Here is a 19,419-nt window from a genome sequence, read left to right on the forward strand (position 1 = left end):
TATAATTTATATAAATTTATATATTGATAATGTCATTTGATATAATTTTTCAAACAGGATGACTAAATTTGTCAAATCAGTATAATTTTTTCCAAGGACAAATTTATGAGTTATTCCAGCATATGTAATGATCACTGTTTATTACAACGAAAAAGAAGCAAACGGTAAAAAAAGACCCTGCAATTTAGCAAACTTACTTTTCTAAAGAGACTACGAAATCCCTAGCTGGGGAACAACAAGGGAAGCTCTAAAATAAATTGGAATCACTTATTCTGAAAAGCTAAAAAAAGGTAGAATGTAAAACTATTGCTAAAACTTACATTTCCTACAGAATCAATAATCACATACTAACAGCCTAGTCAAGCCACCGATGACTACAACATTATTGTAGAATACACTCATCCTCAACAAATGGGATTGTTTTCCTTATGGTCAAATTTATTGGAATGCTCCCTTTGCCTGCAAACCACAAACATTAAGCTGTAGTGACACGGGCAGTTGTTGGGCTCACAAATGGCCACAGCTACAAAAATGGCTGCATCTAAGCGTGAAAGAAAATAGTTCAACATGCAGGCTCACACCTGTGCGTGCAACTATGAAGGGAATGTTGTGCATTTAGCATTAATGCAATATACACCTTGTAACAAAATAAAACTTGCTACCTGTATTGATCCTGTCTTTTCCTATACAAACAACAGCATAATGAGAACCAGCCAACTCCAGAAGCACAAACTGCCAATTGCTTGAGAGATTCTTCAGGTCATCATCAGACGGTTTTCAACAGTAATGTCAGGTATCTGTCAGCAAAATAAAATATTAAAGGAAGACAAAACCAATAAAACACATGGTAAAATTTAATATGCTAATACTGAAGAAGGATTCATGCAGTATATTGCAATGGTGGCTAGAGAATTGGCTAATATATTATTATGGCACATGCCCATACGACAGAACTACACTTCAGAAGAAGAATAAATTCTCATCAAATAACATGTCTAATTAAGAGCTCTCTATATTTCAAACAAACTTTGTAAGAGTGAGACGTACCTTAGAAATCATATGAGGTGGAATGTGGATGCCTCCTTCCATATGGTCTCTTAATTGAACAGTAAAAATCTTAAAAGGTGAAGCTGAGAAGCCCTTCCCTTGTGCTTTTACGTATGCCTCATTTATCTCTGTAACTGAAAGCTGCAAAACCGCAAAACATGGATTGAATTTCAACTTACAACAAGTTATGCTGATTAACTATATTATGCTAATGCAACTTGTAAAACAGAAAGTTTTGAAGGAAACTTATGCACACTACTCCCTATCACTGGTCACTTGAATACTTCAAACAAAAAATAAGGAACTTGTTAAACAAATTAAATCTACACAGGGATTTTAGTCATCTCCAATGAGAGAAAAGGACAAAGCTTATTCTGCTTGGAGCTAAGAAAAAAGGAACAAATCATCTAGACACCTTTCAAAATTATTATATTTATATAAATTTGCATTTTACCCATTAAAAATGTTTTCCAAGTAATTCCAGTTCCATAGTAGTATGGAAATGTATAACCAATATCTTCAAAGATAAAGGAGAAACTTTAACTTGTTCAATACCCCAATACCTCATTACTTTCGAAAAGTAAATAATGCTTTCAGAAAATGAATTTTTGATATGAGACTAAATTAAAAGTATTACTCAAAGAATAATATATTTCACACCTAACGCTCAACTAAGAATTTAAGGTGCAACACAACAGTAGTAGAACATTAGATATACTGACTAACCTTCAGAGTCCATAATTTTATAAACTCCTGACGCTGAAGTTCATGGTCTGCAATGTGAGTCGGCATTTCTATTTCTTGGGGAGAAAGGTATCGACGTGCAAAGGTTAAAATATCATTTTTTAATGCCCTTTGCTTCTCTTCCACATCAATACCAATCTACAACAAGAAAGGCAAGTTAAATCAGTTCAAAGAATATGGTCTTCAGCAAGAAAAATGACAATAAGAAAGAAAAAGAAATAAAACTAGAAGAGAAATAATGACCCATTTTCAGCTAAATAAATAAATAACTTCTGTAAGAGAATAGTAATTACATACAGGTGAACCCACAGTTACTCCATAAGCTATCAAAGATGAAGTGTGTGAGATATTAAAATGCAGTGGTGGTGGGCTCCAATCATCAGTGTATAACAAGTCCACCCATTCCTATATCTTACAAAAAATGTTTAGTGTTTACCAAAAAAACCAGTTATGCAAGAAAAAAGTGAGATCATACAAAAATTGCATGTAATGCATGAACAATTTAAAAACACACCTCAGGCTTGCCATAATTGTTTGTTCTAAACTTTAAGGATTTTGGATTAATCTGACAGTTCATCTGATCTAGCAGTAAACAATATTGTTTAGATATATGATCTCTATCATGATATAGAAAGATCAAAACCAAGTGAAGCAGAATAGGAAGAATATACAGATTACAGAGTAACCATGACACAGATAGTTCTGTATAAAAAATGGTCCATGAATCATGTAGGCTTGTGTGAAAACTAATCAAATCATGTTAAAGTTGTTGTTGTACCGGATAGGACAGCATTCGGTCTCAATGATAAAAGAAGGAATTTAAATACCCACTCGGTCTAAATAAGACGAATACCCTCCCGGTCAGATTAAGAATGAATCAAAAGATAATTAAACCAATTACGATAAATAATCATATTATTATTTACTTAATTAAAGGGTCAAAGTCAAGGCTGATTTACAAAATTCATTAGCCGATAACATTGTCTATAAAAGAAAAGTAAAAGGTATAGATAAAATAAAATGTTGACTTTCGAATATTTAATAGCATTTATTGCCTAAATTGATACCTGACTTTATCATCGAAGTACCTTTTGCGGGTACACTCCTTCCACGTAAGACAGAGAAAAATCAGCAGTACTTGCAAGGACGTCACCTTATCCCACAACAGAAGAGTATCGAGAAGATCAGTGTATCCGTAACAGGAACATTTTGGCGCCCACCGTAGGGCACGATTTGCCTTAATTTTCAGAGCCATCATGGTACCTATTAGGAGCCAGCAGGAAGGATAGAATTAGCAAGGAGGAGCCTCTCGTCAACAGGAGGACGCTACACCTAACCCACCAATCCCTGAAGTTTTAGCCGAGGGGGAGGAGATGAAAGCCTTTTCTTAGTAGTAAGACAACTTAGGGCTTAAATGATAGAGATACAAAGGATGAGAGAGAAAGATTCTCTTGAGTTGTTGGCTTTGAGAAAGGAGAATGCCAACTTAAGGGAAGAAATCAAAACCTACATACCCTCTTAAACTACCCCCCTTGTTCAGGAGTAAGGAGAGTCCTCGACCCTGCAGGAAAGACCAAACACATATCAGTAGATTAGGCCCCCTGTTGAACGAGACTGTAATTCATGCCGAAGCTATTCTGGATGCTAAATTACCTAAGAACTGGAGAGCCTTAACATTGGAAAAGTATGATGAGACATCCAACCCTGAGGAACACTTAAATATCTTTACAACTCAAGTCAGCTTATATACAGAAAATGATACCTTATTATGTAGGATATTTCCCACCTCACTTCGTGGGTCAGCCCTCAACTAGTTTACCAAGCTACCCCCTTTGTTCATTGATTCATTTGCAATGCTTGCCAAACGGTTCAGTCTACAGTTCACCACAAGCCGTCCTTATCCTTTGATATATTTGGAGTTGGTCAATATTCGTTAGGAAAAGAAAGAGACGCTTAGAGCATTCATGGAGCGCTTCGGCAAGGTTGCCCTCTCAATCCACAATTTGGAGCCAGCAGTCGCAATGCACCACCTCACAACAGCCTTGAGACCGAGACCTTTTGTCAACAGTATATGTAAAAAATCACTTGTTGATCTAGACGAATTAAGAAGTCAGGCCGCGGAGTATATACAGATGGAAGACTTGGTCGAATACTGAAGCCAAGTTCGGATGTAGCAGGGGTCCAACTAAAGAGAGGGTGACAGAAGAGAATCTTTTAAAACTAGGCAAGAAAATAAGGACCGAAGAGGAAAGGCCGAGCGACCACCAAGAGGACCCAAGTATGCCACTTATACTACTTTAAACACTAACTGGTCTAGAGTACTCGAGCAGGCATTGGTAACTGAGATACTGACTATCCCAAGGCGTGTGAACACCCCCCTTAGGCAAACAAGTCAAATTCATGTCGATATCACAGAAATAGGGGACATACCACCGAAGAATGCAAAGTCCTTAAGGACCACATTGAAGACTTGGTTAAAACCAGACACTTACAAAGGTTTGTACAAACAAACCCTTCCAATCTTACTAATAGGAGTAGAGATCATCATCCCGAGCTATCAAGAAGATACAATGATAGAAGAATGGAATGACAATGTAGTAGGTCAAGAGAACCTCCTATCAAGTATCACAATGAATGTGAGAAGTATCTTCACCGAGTTATTAACACGATTGCAGGTGGGTTTGCTCACGGAGGATCTACCAATTCGGCTAGGAAAAGACATTTGAGACATGTCCGCTCGGTCAACCACATATCGTTGGGAAGTGGAATCTGAATCCCTCCCATTACATTTACTGACAAAGATTTCCAAGGAGTGTGTTAGAACCACCACTCAGAATATCCGGCCTCCTATTTTGAAAGTTTATACGAGAAGATCAAGGAACAAAGGAGGATAAAGATGCACCTTTCAAGGGAATTTAGTTACTGATGTTTTTCTTAGGATTTTATCTTCTCTTTTTGGTTTTATCTTATCAGTTTGTTTTTCTATTAAGAACTTATCTAGTTGTTATTTAGTTGGTTTTCTTGTTAGCCCTTTTGTTTAGGAATCGTTATCTCTTCCTTTTTTCTAGGAATTGTTATCTCTTAGTGTTCCTATTTATAGGATAGTTAGGGGGGCCTCGAGGGTATGGAGAATTTAATTCCAGTCTTAGGAACAGAGAATACTTTCTCTGCAAGAGCATAGCTCTGGGAAATCAATGTTTACTGATTGCTGGTCTCTGTACTGTTTCCTCATCATTCAATATAAGTCCTTTCTTTTCTTTTTTTAAAGGGATAGAGTCCTAACAGTGGTCCGACCTACCGGATATCAAAAGAAAAGAACCAGCGGCAAATTTTCACTTGAATGCCATGAAGGAAGCACACTTCAGTCAGCAACCAGATGGAAGGGGATCTTGAGACAAGGGTGACTACCATGAACGTTGAGCTTACTGCGATCAAAACTTCCAATGTGGAGTTAAGATCGTCTATGGCGGACGTGCAGAAAGCATTGGCGGACATACAAAGGTCTTTGAGCAATGTTTTAGGTAAGCATTCTGAGGACCGAAGAGAACATTCCAGTGAAGGGCGATCACCTTGGCGATCAGTCGGTGACCCAGAAGAGGATTTTAAGATGTTAGCGAAACGTGTCGAGCTTCCTAGTTTCACGGGGACAGATCCTGCGGGATGGCTAACAAGGGCTGAAACGTATTTCTCAGTCCAAGAAACCCCGTTAGACATGATGGTTAAGATGGCTCAGTTATGCATGGAAGGGCCATGCATCCATTGGTTCACTTGCCTAAAGGATGCCTTAGGAGCAGATCTCACCTGGGAAAGGTTCAAGGAGCAGCTGCTTGCAAGGTTCGGCGCTTGCCGTTTCAAACCCCCGTTAGAACAGCTAGTCGATTTGCAGCAGACGAATTCAGTGGAGGAATATGTAGCTCAGTTCGAGCTGTTGGCTGCTCAGGTCTCAGGAGTTCCAGATGACAGATTCTTTGCCTACTTCATGAGTGGGCTGCGTCCAGAAATCAAACAACGGGTCCGCATGTTTGGCCCCAAATCACGCGTGGAGTTGATAAAAATGGCAGCTTCCATTGAGGAGGGTCTGAAGGAAGAGGGGTTTTACGGAAATCACAATACGAAGGGTTGGGGACCTAGTTCACGATTTGGGCCCAGTTTTAAAATAGGCCCAAATGCTGCCCAGCCCAATCTCAGTCACAACTTAGTTCTTGGTCACCGAGACAACACTACTTAAGCCCAGAAATTTCGAGATTTCAAGGGAGATAAACCTGAAACACGGAATATCCTTGAAGGGGGAGAAAAACAGAAGACGGGGAGTTTCAAACGAGATCGAGGGATCAAGCACCTGCCGTTCCAAGAACTCCTGAACCGGAAGCAGAAGGGCCTTTGCTATAGGTGTGGGCAGAACTACCACCCTCTTCACCGCTGTCCGGAGCGCCAACTGCAGGTGATGGTTGAGGATTCTGATGGGGATGAGCCTGAAGAAGACAAAGGGGACGAGCTTAGTAAGGATCATGAAGCTGAGCAGGAGTGTAACTCGTTGGAATGGTGTTGTGGAGCCGCTACTGCAGATCGAGGGTCCCGAACTTTAAAAATCATGGGAGTGTTGTTAGGAGTTCCATTGCTGGTGTTGGTTGACAGTGGAGCTACACTCAACTTTATCTCTCGGAAGCTCGCTCGCGCTCTGGGGTTGCATGTTGTCGACACAACCAAAATCCCTATCAAGTTAGGAGATGGCTATAGGGTGTTTACGCAACGGAAGTGTGCAAATTTGCTCCTAAAATTTGGGAGTTACTCTTGCTCTATCGAAGCCCACGTTTTTTTATCTAGGGGGCGTAGATGCTATTTTGGGGATATCTTGGCTAAAAACCCTTGAGGATGTCATCACTAATTGGGAGCTACAATACATGCGCTTTCATCACCAAGGCTAGTGGGTGCAGCTGCAGGGAGTTTTAACTGAGAAGGCTGATAGCTTCTCCTTGCAAAATATGCTAAATCGCAAGGTTCAGCGCTTCGGAGGATCATGTGTGCGTTTGATGGTTGAGAGGCAGCCTGAAGGATCTTCCTCCGATGATGGACAGATTCAGGACGGACAATTAGGGGAGCTCCTTGTCGCCTTCGAGATGGTTTTCAAGGAACCAAAAGGAATGCCTCCTCAACGTCCTATTGACCATATCATCACCCTTCAACCGGGTGCAGGACCCACTTGTGTTCGTCCTTACCGATATGCTCATCATCAGAAAGCTGAGATTGAGAGACAAGTGGATGAGATGTTGGCTTCCGGGATCATTAGACATAGCTCTAGTGCTTTTTCTAGTCCTGTCATACTTGTCAAAAAGAAGGATGGGTCATGGAGGTTATGTGTGGATTACCGTGCTCTTAATAAGGTTACCATCCCAGATAAGTTCCCAATCCCTGTGATAGAGGAACTGTTGGATGAATTGCACGGAGCGCGTGTTTTCTCCAAAATCGATCTCAAATCCGGTTTTCATCAAATTAGAGTCTATGAAGGAGACGTGCACAAAACAACCTTTCGCACTCACCAAGGTCACTACGAGTTCTTGGTGATGCCTTTCGGGCTAATGAATGCTCCCGCTACGTTTCAAGCAACAATGAATTTTGTCTTCAAACCCCTGCTCCGAAGATGTGTTCTTGTCTTTTTTTACGACATCTTAGTATATAGCTCCAGCTGGGAGGCCCACTTGGGTCACTTGAGGAGGGTTTTGCAGGTCCTGCAACAGAATCATTTGTTCGCTAATCGTAAAAAGTGTCAATTCGGCAAGCAGTCCATCGAATACCTTGGCCACATAGTCTCAGCGGCTGGGGTATCCATGGATCCCAAGAAGATCAAGGATGTGGTTGATTGGCCTACACCGAAATCAGTTAAGGGAGTTAGAGGGTTTCTGGGCCTTACAAGATACTATCGAAGATTTATAAAGGACTACGGGCAGATCGCGAAACCTCTTACTGCCCTTACCAAAAAGGATTCTTTCACTTGGAATCCCACTGCTCAACATGCTTTTGAAGAGTTGAAGAAACGCATGACTACCTTCCCAGTACTTGCATTGCCAAACTTCTCTAGACCCTTTGTGGTTGAATGTGATGCCTCAGGTTCTGGTCTGGGCGCCGTCCTAATGCAGGATAAGAGGCCGATTTCTTTTTTTAGCAAGGCACTATCAGATAGAACAATTTCGAAATCTGCTTACGAGCGTGAATTAATGGCTTTAGCTTTGTCAATACAGCACTGGCGTCCGTATCTGTTAGGGAGGACTTTTACTGTGTATACTGACCAGAGCAGCCTCAAACACCTTTTGAACCAACGTATAACTACTCCCACTCAACAGCATTGGATCGCCAAACTCCTTGGATACCACTTCAACATTGAATACCGACCCGGCTCTACCAATAAGGCAGCAGATGCATTATCGCGCGTAAAAGAGGAAGACAGTTTACTCTTAGCAGCTTCTCACCCTGAATGGCTCGATAGAGGCTCTCTTCTGGAAGAAATTAAGCAGGATCAATACATCTCTCAAGTCATTCACGAGTTACAACAGGATCCTTCCTCTCATCCTGGTTACTCAGAATCACACGACAGACTCTACTATAAAGGAAGGTTGGTCATTTCCCCATCTTCAAAATGGATTCCCTCTCTCCTCCAAGAGTTCCACTCCTCTCCTTTAGGGGGCCACTCCGGGTTTCTTAGGACCTACAAACGCTTGGCGGACAACCTTTACTGGGTGGGTATGAAGCAACAAGTTCAGCAGTTTGTGAGGGAATGTCCGGTTTGTCAGAAGCAAAAGTACGAAGCTACTTCCCCGGCTGGGCTTCTCCAACCCCTTCCGATTCCAAGTGCCATTTGGGAAGACATCTCCATGGATTTCATTACAGGCCTGCCGAAGTCTCACGGGTACGAAGCAATAATGGTGGTAGTTGATCGCCTATCAAAATATGGTCATTTTTCCCTTCTCAAGCACCCCTATTCGGCTCGGACCATTGCTGCCCAATTTGCTCAAGAGATAGTTCGTCTGCATGGCATCCCAAACACTATCGTTAGCGACCATGACCCAATTTTCATTAGCAACTTTTGGAAGGAGCTGCTCCGTTTGCAAGGGACCTCTCTCTTGATGAGCTCAACATATCATCCCCAGAAGGACGGTCAAACAGAGGTGCTAAATCGTGGGCTGGAGACTTACTTACGTTGCTTTGCTTCCGAGCAACCCAGACAATGGTCTCAATGGCTTCCTTGGGCAGAACTGTGGTATAACTCCAACTATCATTTATCCATCGCCCAAACCCCTTTCGAGGTTGTCTACGGCAGGAAGCCTCCTCCCCTTATTCGCTTTTCCCAAGGCGAAACCTTGGTTGAATCTGTGGCTAGAGATCTTGTAGACCGAGACGAGGCTATACGGCAACTTCAATACCATATATCCCGTGCTTAACAGAGGATGAAGAAGACAGTTGACGCACATCGTCGGGAGTTGACATTTCAAGAAGGAGATTGGGTCTATCTTAAATTGCGTCCTCATCGCCAATCCTCAGTAGCAAGAAGGATTAATCCCAAATTGGCAGCCCGTTTTTATGGGCCCTTCCAGATCTTCGCTAGAATTGGGGCTGTAGCTTACAAACTGCAACTCCCTCCCTCTTCTCGCATCCATCCAGTTTTCCACGTCTCCCAACTGAAACGGGCATTAGGAACACATCATCCGGTCTCTTCTCTACCTGCGGGTCTGGACATGGATGTTACTGAGATATTTGAGCCGGAATCTGTCCTCAGCTCTAGAACTATTACACGACAAGGACACACTACCACCGAATTGCTGATCAAATGGAAGGACAAGCCAATCGAGGAAGCTTCTTGGGAGGATTCTCTTACTTTGGCCAGCCAATTCCCGGATTTCAGCCTTGGGGACAAGGCTGATGCTGATGGAGAGGGTATTTTTAGAACCACCACTCAGAATATCCGGCCTCCTATTTTGAAAGTTTATACGAGAAGATCAAGGAACAAAGGAGGATAAAGATGCACCTTTCAAGGGAATTTAGTTACTGATGTTTATCTTAGGATTTTATCTTCTCTTTTTGGTTTTATCTTATCAGTTTGTTTTTCTATTAAGAACTTATCTAGTTGTTATTTAGTTGGTTATCTTGTTAGCCCTTTTGTTTAGGAATCGTTATCTCTTCCTTTTTTCTAGGAATTGTTATCTCTTAGTGTTCCTATTTATAGGATAGCTAGGGGGGGCCTCGAGGGTATGGAGAATTTAATTCCAGTCTTAGGAACAGAGAATATTTTCTCTGCAGGAGCATAGCTCTGGGAAATCAGTGTTTACTGATTGCTGGTCTCTGTACTGTTTCCTCATCATTCAATATAAGTCCTTTCTTTTCTTTTTTTAAAGGGATAGAGTCCTAACAGAGTGGACCCAGTTCAGGACAACCCCATAGTCATAAGTGTCGACATTCTTAATTGCACGGTCAGTAAGACTCTAACTGATCAAGGGAGTTCGGCTGACATTCTGTACTGGAATACTTTCAAGCAACTTGGGATACCAGAAAAGGAATTGAAGGAGTATCACGAACCACTTGTCGGTTTCTCTGGGGAACGAGTTGAGACTCGTGGCTATATCGATTTATACACCTTATTCGGATCAGAACACGAAGGAAAATATATCAAGGTCACTTACCTAGTGGTACACACAAGTACTTCATATAATATACTACTAGGTCGGCCTCCCTTAATAAATTGAAGACCACAGTGTCCACTCCTCATTTGGCTATGAAATTTCCATTTGAGAAAGGTCGAATCATTACCGTTCATGCCGACCAAAAGACCGCCAAAGAGTGCTACTTTGCAAGCCTGTGTCTAAAACCCTTCCAAGGGCATAGACGAGATGTTAACATCGTATCCCCTCGGTCAGGGAAAAAGTTGGATATAGAGCTTGATCCAAGAATAGATGAGGGGCTTCGGGTTGAACCCAATGAGATAAGAAGCTTTTTCAGCTGGGTAAAAAATCCGAACAGGTCACTTACCTTGGAATCAAATTGTCTTTGGAGGAGTAGCAGGTCCTTCAAAATGTGTTGACACGAAATGCTAATTTATTTGCATGGTCGGCCTTGGATATGCTAGGAATAGACCCTGATTTCTTGTGTCATCATCTGTCTGTTTACAAGGGAACAAAACCAATAGCATAGAAAGAGAGAAAGATAGGAGGTGATAGAGCACGAGCGGTCTACGAAGAAATGTGCAAATTATTACAAGTTGCCTTTATTCGAGAGGTAAGATACTCTACTTGGTTGGCCAATGTTGTGATGATAAGAAAGGCCAATAGGAAGTGGAGGATGTGCATTGATTTTACTGATCTAAATAAAGCATGTCCTATGGATGCTTATCCTCTTCCCAACATTGACAATCTAGTCGATGGTGTTGCCAGCCACAAGGTATTTAGTTTCTTGGATGCATACTCAGGGTATAACCAGATTCGGATGTATCCCTTAAATGAGGAGAAGACGACATTTATCATGGATTTGACAAATTTCTGCTATAAAGTAATGTCCTTCGGTCTTAAAAACGCAGGGGCAACATATCAAATATTGATGAACAAAATCTTTGAAAAACAAAAAGAGAAGTGCATGGAAGTTTATGTCGACGATATGGTAGTCAAATTCATCTCCCTTGATAGACATGTTGCCCATTTAAATGAAGTATTCGGTGAAGCGAGACGGCGTGGAATGAGGTTTAACCCAGAGAAATGTACATTTGAGGTAGCCGAAGGAAAATTCTTAAAGTTCATGCTTTTAGAAAGAGAGATTCAAGCTAACTCGAATAAGTGTAAGGCTATTATTGAGATGACGAGTCCTCGCAATATAAAAGAGGTGTAATGGCTAGCTGGCCGAATAGGTGCTCTCGCCAGCTTCCTACCTACAATGGCAGAAAGATCTCAGCCTTTTATTGATCTTCTCAAGAAATCACAAAAGTTCACCTGGACGGATGAATGTGAACAAGCTTTTATTCAATACAAAACATACTGACAACCCCACCCATTTTAGCAAAACCAAGACCGAGGTAGGATATGATAGTCTATGTAGCCGTGTCAGACAAGGCCATCAGTTCAGTCTTATTACATGAACCTCCTGAACAGGAACCAATATATTTCATCAGTCGAGCCCTTCAGGATGCTGAAACTCGATATTAGTTGATGAAAAAAACGATATTGGCACTGGTTCATACAGCTCAGCGATTGAGACATTACTTTCAGAGTCATTGGATAGTAGTACGAACAGATTGTCCAGTTGCTAAAATTTTACGAAAACTAGAGTTAGCAGGTTAGTTAATGACGTGGGCAGTTGAGCTATCCCAATTTGATATTTGCTTTGAGGCCCGAGGACCTCTTAAAGCTCAGATACTTGCTAATTTCGTTAATGAATTCACCACTCATAAACAGATTGGTACCAACATGTGGAAATTGCACATTGATGGATCATTAAATCTTCGCGATTGTGGGACAGGAGTTATATTAGAAGGGCTGAACACTGTGATGCTTGAATAGTTTATTCGATTTGGGTTTAAGGCATCTAATAACCAATCTAAATATGAGGCATTATTGGACGGGCTCAGGCTTGCAAAAAAAATTAGGGGCAGACGCATCACATGCTGGAGTGACTCAAAAGTAGTGGCCGAACAGGTCAACGGTATATATTAGGTTAAAGACCCCATCATGTTGCAATATTATCATGAATTCAAACGAATTAAAAGTGAATTTGACAAAGTGTGTGTTCGGTATACACCGAGAATCATGAATGAACAAGCTGATAGGCTCGCAAAATTGGCTAGTCAAAGGAAACTTGGACAACTTCAGAGTATGATTCATCAAGAAATCAATATCCCTAGTATAAACGGATATGAATGCATGGAAATTAAAGAAACATCTCAAAATTGGATGACAAAGATTATTCAGTATCTTAAAATTGACAACATACCTGAAGATCCAGACCAGGCAAGACAATGAAGAAAGAGAGTAGCCAGGTTTACCCTCGTCGGTCAAGAACTATATAAAAGAGGAATCTCCACCCCTTTATTGAAATGTCTTGATATAGAACAAGCCAATTATGTGATGAGGGAAATTCATGAAGGTATTTGTGGTATCCACTTGGGAGGACAAACAATGGCAGCAAAAATTCTAAAGGTCAGATACTTTTGGCCGACCCTATCCAAAGATTGTGATCTTTTTGTCAAAAAAATGTATCCCCTGTCAGTAACATGGTCCATCTATACATCAACATGCCAAGAACCTTTATCCAAATACTTCTCCTTAGCCCTTTGTCATTTGGAAAATGGACCTGCTTGGACCCTTTCCTTTGGCAAAAAGACAGTGTAAATTTTTTATTGTCGCTGTTGACTATTTTATCAAATGGATTGAAGCAAAACTACTTGTTACCATCACAACAAATAATGTTCAAAAATTCACTTGGAAGAACAGCATCACACGTTTCGACATTCCACATACCTTGATCACAGATAATGGTCTACAATTCATAGATCGGCGCTTTAATGAATTTTTAGAAGGATTGCATATTAAACACCGAGTCACCTCTGTCGAGCATCCCCAAACCAATGGACAAGCCGAAGCAACAAATAAAGTCATCCTACATGAACTGAAAAAAAGGTTGAGTTTGACAAAAGGCAAATGAGCAAGAAAAATTACCTAAGATTTTATGGGCTTACCGGTGTACTCCTCAAACAACCACAAAGGAAACATTTTTTTGGCTAACCTATGGTATTGATGTCATGGTTCGATCAAAATTGGGGAGCCATCCTTTCGGAGGCAACATTTTGATGAACATACTAATGGTGAAGCTTTAGCTGTTAACCTGGATTTATTGGACGAGGTACGTGATCAAGCAGCTACCATGGCCGATGCTAGTAGAAGAATAATGGCAAGTAGGTTCAGTTCAAAAATAAAATCAAGACAATTTCAGGTTGCAGACTTAGTGTAGAGGGCTACTGGAGAAGCACGCCGAGATCGACGAGAAGGAAAGCTCGCTTCCAACTAGGAAGGATCCTTTCGGATAACAACATGCTTAGACAATGAATCATATAAGCTTGAAACACTTGAAGGAAAAGCTCTACCAAGAACATGCAATGTATCGCATCTTAAACATTATTTTAGTTGAACCTTGTTGTAAATTTAGTGCACTCTTTTCCTCGCTCAAGTTTTGTCCTTTTATAAAAATGTGAAGAGAGGTTCTCTTGAGAAGGTTTTTAATGAAGCACTTTGTTAATAAAGTCACCTCTTTTACAATACCATGGATTTATTTACTTCCCTCCCAAGTATCTCACTCGGTTAAAGATGAATCAATTATTATTCCCTCCCGAGTACCCCCACTCGGTTAAAGATGAATCAAGTATATTTGATTAAAAAAGAATCAATTATTTTCCTTATCAAACACCCCATTCGGTTAAAAATGAATTAAATTACTTTCTCGAGTATCACCTCTTGGTTAAGAAAGAATTAATTACAATTTCTTAGTTAAAGCTGAATAAGTACACATCTCGATCGTTCACACAATTACGATTAAATCTTGGTTTGCGTCACGAATATAAAACAAATAAATAATGTAAACGGTAGATATGAATTGAAGAAACCAAACTTGTATTATCAAAAAGGCCAATGACGTTACAAAAATAGACACTATCGGCCTTTGATTTACAAAAATAAAAAATTATCAATTCCCCTTAGCACCATCATGGGTAGGGACTTCTTCGGCAGCAGCTTGAGCTTGACAGGGTGCCTCAGTGTCGGGTTCCACCTCCTCATCCACTTTGTCATAAGGTAGGAACTTCCCACCAGTAAGATCAAAGCGGAGGTCGGCAGAGACTTGACAAAATTCAAAAGCTTGACACATAGCATGATAGAATCCAGCCTCATGCTCGACAACTATTTTGTCGTTGCATTCGGCAGCAAAAGCTCTCATCTCAACATCAGCCTTCTGCCTTTCCGTAGTCAAGGCTTCATCCGACTCCAAGGTTTTCATCCTGAGAGCCTGTTTAGTGGCGTGTAGTCAGTCCTCAACTATGTTGAAGTGCTCCTTCATCTGAGCCACTTTAATCTTCAGGGCTTTGTTGATTTTGGCTAAGTTTGACTGAACCTCTTCACTTTCTGCTAGAGCCTTCTGAGAGGAAGATAATTGGCTTTGACCTTTTATAATTCTTGCAAAGGTTCCAAAGCCAGACTATGCGCCATCACCATTGTTCTAGTTTGAAACTCGCAATACCACGGCCACCGAGACCTGTTATTTAGTTTATTTACAAGGCTCCTCCTTGACTTCGATAGCAAGTTTAGGGAGACGACCCTTCCAACTCGAACCCCCTTAGCAAAAAAGGACTCGGAGAAGACAGCCAGAGGAACGACAGTTTGCACAGACGAGCTGCTTGCACCATCCAATCCTGCAGCTCGAGAATGTTTCTGCTTCTTCTCCCTTACAGATTTTTTCTCCTTGCCTTTGTCTTTCCTTTTCTTTGGTTGACCTTCAACAAGGGTTAGATCCTGAGGAAGGGGCGAGCTTCACCCAAATTCAGCACTTGGTCCAAGCGAGGGTTTCGGTGCTCCTCAGTCGAGGTACCTTCAGGAGCTCGTTGTCTCAAGCCTCAACGATTATTCACACTAGGTCCTCTTTGAGTCATTATACCTACAATAAAAACAAGAAGTCAAATCAATATAATCTAGTATCAAAATCAAACATTACAAAGACAAAGCATACCATCCATATCCAAGCGAGGTTGAGGGGACTTCAACAAAAGGATTAGGGCTCGGGTAGGAAGCTCTCTTGGAAGAGACTTCAAATATTCCAAAGCCGATAATTCTTCAGCCGATAACATATCCTCGGAAAATGAGTCATACCGACGAGGTACCCAAGTCTAATGAAAGTGGAAAGAGGATTATTTTTGTTATCAAAAAAATATTTTATACCAATAGGGTGCACTGTTACTTTAAAGTAACCGATTTAAAAACCCTTAAACGACGCATTATAAGGTTTAAAAAGTGACAATTCAGCCTGCTTTATTAACGACACCTGTCTGGCTTTATCTGAGAGGCGTGTACAGAAAAAATGAAGAAATAAACCTACACTAGGTTCTATGTAATGAAATTTACATAAAATCCTAAAAGCTTGCATTGCTGCCTACCCATTTGGATGAAGCTGTGTCAGCGCAATATTCAAAACCCTCAAAACACCTATTTGAAAGTCATCAAAAGGAAGTTTTATACCTAACTCTCTAAACATACACTTGTACATAGAAAAGGTGTCAACCATCTCGGCACCATCCCCTAAAAATACCAGTTCGAGATTATAGGAGCCATCGCCTCGACAAATATTAATAATTATCGGATAGGAATCCAAAGCCTCCCATAGTGATATATCACAATGATCTACAAAGGCCTGTAGATGTTTATTTTGTTGGAAACCTAAGAAGTACGCATACACTTCACCATCCACCTATTCAAAGCCAAGAATAGTATAAGGGGGGAAGATCGGCCTTTCTCTTGGGGACTAGCATTCGATAACGGATCACTAGACTCAGAACCATCGGCGACAACAGTGGACATTTCAGCATTGTCCTCACAGTCGTCTCAAGCTCACCCCCAGCAGTATTCAGCCTTGAAGAAACTTCTTCAAACCTTTCGGTCCCTTTGAGGTCCCCAACCTTAACAGCAGTAGTCGACCTTGTATGGTTCGACAGTGAATTCTCCCACTCAAGAGAATAGGCCATAAGGAGAACAAGATAAGAAGAGAGGGGCAAAGAAAAACAAAGCGTACCTTAAGGTGTCAGGAGAAAGAAAAAGCTTCTAACAGTTCAAAGCACAATATACCCCTCGGTTTAGAGAAAAAAATGTATATGATGTCTAGACCACCACATATTTATAGAACATAGGGTTTCGGGCAGGTGAAGAGTTGCACATCATTTTATCCGTTAGATCTTTCTCAGATCAACGGATGTGATCAACCAACCTTTCATTTCAAAAGCACAAAGTACGAGGAAAACAAACTCCAAAATTGTCGAAACCATCAGTTCTGGAAACCTTCAGCAAAGACTTAGCCGAACATATATTCGGTCTCAACACCAATAAAAAGATCTCGAGTACCTGTTCGGATGAATACCGACATATCATCTTCAAAATCGAATACGTTATCAACAACTTCCACATCATATTTACCTACATAAAGAAGATCATAAACACCAACAAAGAACGGTCTACAGGACTTAATAAACCCTTAAGTCGTACCTCCTCGGTCTTGGGGGGCTAGTGTACTGGATAGAACATCATTTGGTCTCAATGATAAAAGAAGAAATCTGAATATCCCCTCGACCTAAATAGGACGAGTACACTCCCAGTCAAATTAAGAATGAATCAAAGGATAATTAAACCAATTAGGATAAATAATTATATCATTATTTATTTAATTAAAGGGACAAAGTCAAGGCTAATTCACAAAGCCCATTAGCCCATAACATTGTCTATAAAAGGAAAGTAAGAGGTACAAATTATAGGTTGACTTTCAAATATTTAATAGCATTTATTGTCTAAACCGACACGACACCTGACTTTATCATCGGAGTACCTTTTGCAAGTACATTCCCTTCACGTCAGACAGAGAAAAATCAACAGTACTTGTAAGGACGTCACCTTATCCCACAGTAGAAGAGTATCAAGAAGATCAATGTATCCATAACAAGAATAATTGTTAAGGTAAGAAGTTGCATTATGTGGTCAAATGAAACACGAAACATGTCAAAAGAAGTGATACACAATTGTCACGAGAAAAATAAGGAAGGTAGCAAACATTGCTAATAATTATACACATAGTGGATTTGAAAAATATTTGCCAATCCTACACAGCACTGATCCATGTCATTGAGATTTTACAAAGTTTATGTTAGCTATCAAGTGTCTAACATGACCCTCCTTTTTTATCCAACTTGGCACTGACTAGGTAAAAACTATGCAACAAAGCACAAAATAGGCAGATTTCAACACTGATTCCAAAACATAAAAAGCAAAAATAAAGAGCAAGAAATATGCATGTTATCAAGAGATATTTAGGCAACTCAAAAACCTAACCTTGCTAGTTGCTATGGTAGTATCGCTATCAACCACTATGTGAAACCACAAGGTTTGGGTCCATCAAATACTTAATTCTGACTGAAAATATAAATGAATAACATATAGGAATAATGTTGTACAAATGAAAATGAAAATGGAAGAATAAACACTAAAACTCAATACCAGAAAAATAAACTTTACTTACATCTTGCTAATGTCGTCCGAACCAACACACGAGTCAGGAGTGCTCTCTTGGTCAGCTGTTCTCCACGCATGTGAAATACATTTTCTTTCTCACAAGGTGATAGAATTTCTAAATACCGGTTCAATAGGTTTGTGCTCTTTACTTCATTAGGTAAAACATACCAAAAATGAGCTTCCCTACATTCCAGCATAAAGAAAATATTTACCACCTCATACATTAAACAACATTTCGGAAGATACACAAACAACATAAGACTACTCAAAACAGAAAGACATCCACAATACTAACCAAAAAGTTTATTTAAATTAAAAATAAAAATCTAATTGTACATAATAACCCGTCAATGGTGCATAGTATAAAAACAAGTAGTTAAATGCTCAAGATAGTGAAATACTTCTGTGCTGCGATTTGCACAAGAGGCAAAGAGGATGAAGCAGTGATGAGATTCCTTCCAAAGCAATTCATATTCATCATTAACAGTGCTTTGCCTCGCAATGACGTTATTCATTCACAGTATCAAGCATACTTAGAGTCGTCTTCTAAATCAGTTTCACACAACAGTAAATAGATACATCCTGGGAAACATCGAAATACTAGGGAGATGACAGAATGTAAATAGTACAACTCAAGCATGGTAGTGATTTATTAAGAAAAAAAACAATCTAAGATAGATGTGTTTCATTCACAATTTGCATGTAAACATTGCTTAGGGAATTTAACCAAAAAATCAGCGATAAATAAAAGGGAAAAATAACAAATTAAGAGACTTATGGTTACGAATTGAGCGGGCTAACCCCGACCCGCGCGCTATTAGTCAAAATTTCTTAAAATATACCAGTATATTTTAATTTTGATTCTTATATTTTTTTTATTTTAAAATTATTATTTTAGTCTTTAGTTGTTAATGTTTATAAGAAGTATTATTTTTTGTAGAGTCACGTCAGTAATAAATACAATTTTAAAAAATATAAAGATTAAAAATATTTTATAAGAATCAAATATTTTAAAGAATTAAAAATTAATGTAATTGTCAAATAAGAAAAAATTAAGAGAACTAATATATCTCTTTTTTCACCTCCTAAATGGCGTAATCCCTTTTTAATGGAAGTACCCTGAATAGTGTCATGCCAATTAAAGAAATTGTTTAGCCACAGTTATCGTTTTAAACCTTATGAATGTGAGGGGTAAAGAAATTGTTTCTAGTGATCTCATGCCAATTAAAAATAGTAAAATTGAAATAGTACAACCGTTTGGAATAATGTTTTACTATATTATTAAAACTGAAGTTTAATTTTTCATATATTTATTATAATAAAATAAGTGCTTTTACATTAAAGA

The 19,419-nt window shown here is 39.7% G+C and overlaps 1 protein-coding gene across 1 annotated transcript; it reads right to left on the reverse strand.

Moving 5' to 3' along the window:
* Positions 1–382: 382 nt before the first annotated feature.
* On the reverse strand, positions 383–18,621 carry LOC113870905 (4'-phosphopantetheinyl transferase-like). The gene is made up of 8 exons (XM_027507448.1): positions 18,476–18,621; positions 18,082–18,257; positions 2,306–2,373; positions 2,089–2,196; positions 1,774–1,929; positions 1,048–1,173; positions 663–753; positions 383–459 (listed from the first exon to the last, which is right to left on the reverse strand). Exons 1-8 carry the CDS (start codon positions 18,553–18,555, stop codon positions 383–385), a joined length of 882 nt encoding a protein of 293 aa, XP_027363249.1. The 5' UTR covers positions 18,556–18,621.
* Positions 18,622–19,419: the final 798 nt, after the last annotated feature.

This window comes from Abrus precatorius, unplaced genomic scaffold (genome assembly GCF_003935025.1).
Source record: "Abrus precatorius isolate BTA unplaced genomic scaffold, Abrus_2018 Scaffold7, whole genome shotgun sequence".
NCBI lineage: Eukaryota > Viridiplantae > Streptophyta > Magnoliopsida > Fabales > Fabaceae > Abrus > Abrus precatorius.